Source organism: Solanum tuberosum, unplaced genomic scaffold (genome assembly GCF_000226075.1).
Source record: "Solanum tuberosum cultivar DM 1-3 516 R44 unplaced genomic scaffold, SolTub_3.0 scf00474, whole genome shotgun sequence".
In the NCBI taxonomy this organism is placed as follows: Eukaryota; Viridiplantae; Streptophyta; class Magnoliopsida; order Solanales; family Solanaceae; genus Solanum; species Solanum tuberosum.
In genome coordinates this window covers 207,221-209,416 of record NW_006239392.1, presented here as the reverse complement: position 1 = coordinate 209,416, position 2,196 = coordinate 207,221, and the positions used below count along the sequence as shown (strand labels likewise).

Here is a 2,196-nt window from a genome sequence, read left to right as displayed (position 1 = left end):
AAAAAAAAAAAAAATTTAAAAAAAAAAAAAGGGGGGGGGGGGGGGGGGTAGCTAGGATTTTAAGTTTATGGATTTTCAAGATTCAAAGCACAACTTACTGCAAAAAATAATATATAGCATAACATTGGCCCATACTAAAATTAGTCGAAGTAGAGATGATGCATCATCAATAGTAAAAGCTCACTTGATTAGCACTTTAACTGGCTTTGCAACTACGCGCTTTCTTTTGATTGCTTGTGCAGTTAATTACTACTGATTGCAATACAAAAGAAAATGAGGTAACATTCTGAGGCACATCTCAGTTGTTGTTGCATTTTGACTCCAAAAGAAGAAAATAAGAATGAATCATTAGCTTTCTCAGCATCAAATTCTATAACTAACATTTGTGTATTGTATTATTGCAGTTGATTTTGGTATACCTCGCTGCACTTTAAGGAACCTTAAAGGGGGAGGGCCGGAGTACAATGCTGAAGTACTAAGGCGTGTGCTTTCGGGTGAAAGGGGGCCAATTGCAGATGCATTAGTAAGTCATTGTATTCCTCTTTGATCATTTCATGCTAAGTGTTTTCCTTAGTGGTTATTTGTGACACTACATAGATTATACCTTTTTCTCTCATATGTTATACGTGAACCTCACACGACATCTTAGACGTAGCAATATTAGTTAAGACTCGTGACACGTAAGGTCATCAATCATCAGCTAGTAGACGGTGGAGCAAAATTCAGCTCATGTACTGTTCATCGATTGTTTGGATTGGTAAATATTTTTGTGCAAAGTCTTGCTTTATCCTGAACAACAAAGTCTATGTCTCCAGTACTACAAGTGTTTTACTTGAATGGGACAATGTGTTTCTTATAAAGGATGACTATGATTAGCCTTTTTATGGATTAGAAGTTTCATATATTGACAGTATAAAAAATTAATGCCTTAACTGGATATTTTAAGTTATTATATCGGACTTGCTATGAAAGATTACTTGTTATTGTAAATTCATAACAATTTATAGAATTGGAACTCTTACTGATCATGTCATGCCTCTGTGTAAATGGAAATTTAGATACTGAATGCCTCAGCAGCATTATTAGTCAGTGGGAGAGTTGGTAACTTAGCTGAAGGAGTAGCCGTGGCCCGTATGACACATGAATCGGGGAAAGCTCTCAATACTCTTAATCATTGGATTGGTGTTTCGACGGTAAGTCAAAATCATACTACTGAAATACAGATTTCAATTGATGGCGTGGCTATCTTTTTCTGGCAAAACTATAAAGTTTGAACAAATGAAGAATATTGCCTTGTTGATTTGCAGATTTCTTTCTTTATGTAGAAATGCAAATGGCAAAAGAGATTAATGTTGGAAGAAAACACATAATTAATTTTAATGATAAAAAAAAAAAAAACTTTATGACTTTACTATCGATGATAATACAATATTTAGTTTTATAACTTTACAAATACAATGAACATTAAAATTTACCGATCACACATGAACTTAACATTTTATACTAACTGTGATTTTTTTTTATTTTTTTTTATGTTAAGGATATTGTATTACATTTATAACAAAAGGGTCATACAAAGAGCAAGGTGTTGCAGAAGAATTTGCAGATGAGTGTTATTTATCATGCATATGGTGGTATTTGTAGAGCCTAGCAGAGTTGTAAGACGACATCCTTGTTTAGTAAGTGCATCTGCCACAACATTTTGCTCCATGTACGCGTGTTGGATGGTTGGATTAATTAGCGGAAGTGCCTACAATTAGTGATGAGATTAGCATATAATTGATTCTTGTTACTATCTAATACTTGTTTTGCATCAATATTGATATGTAAAGCTTGAAAGCCCACTCTGTTTGCTATTTATTTAGCATGGAGTTCAGTCTCGATTGAGTTTGCATTCATAATAAAGCCCATACATGATACATCCAAAATCCAGTTTTCCAAATGATAAAATTGTGGAACCACAAGAGATGAATTAGCACACATTGATTAGAGTTTCTAAAGACATTGTGTTTAGGAATGTTCCATAATTTCCTAAGACATACATGGAGTGGAAACCTTGGTTTGATTCTTGGAATGGAGAATTGAAATTTGGAACCCTAGTTCTTGCTTGAGAGGAAACTCGATAAAGAAGAAATCTAATTAGGGGAGGTTATGAGTGAATGAGGAGTTTTGGGCGGATAAACCCTTAATCCCACT

At 34.1% G+C, this 2,196-nt stretch overlaps 1 protein-coding gene across 1 annotated transcript in view; it reads left to right on the top strand.

Annotated features, from left to right (window-relative positions):
• LOC102606053 (anthranilate phosphoribosyltransferase, chloroplastic-like) overlaps positions 1–1,858 on the top strand; it is a 7,487-nt gene extending 5,629 nt beyond the window's left edge. Inside the window, exons 8-10 of the mRNA XM_006363938.2 lie at positions 405–523; positions 1,059–1,193; positions 1,541–1,858. Of these exons, the coding sequence (XP_006364000.1) occupies positions 405–523; positions 1,059–1,193; positions 1,541–1,561 (275 nt within the window). The 3' untranslated portion in view covers positions 1,562–1,858. The remainder of the gene's footprint in view (positions 1–404; positions 524–1,058; positions 1,194–1,540) is intronic.
• The last annotated feature ends 338 nt before the right edge of the window (positions 1,859–2,196 follow it).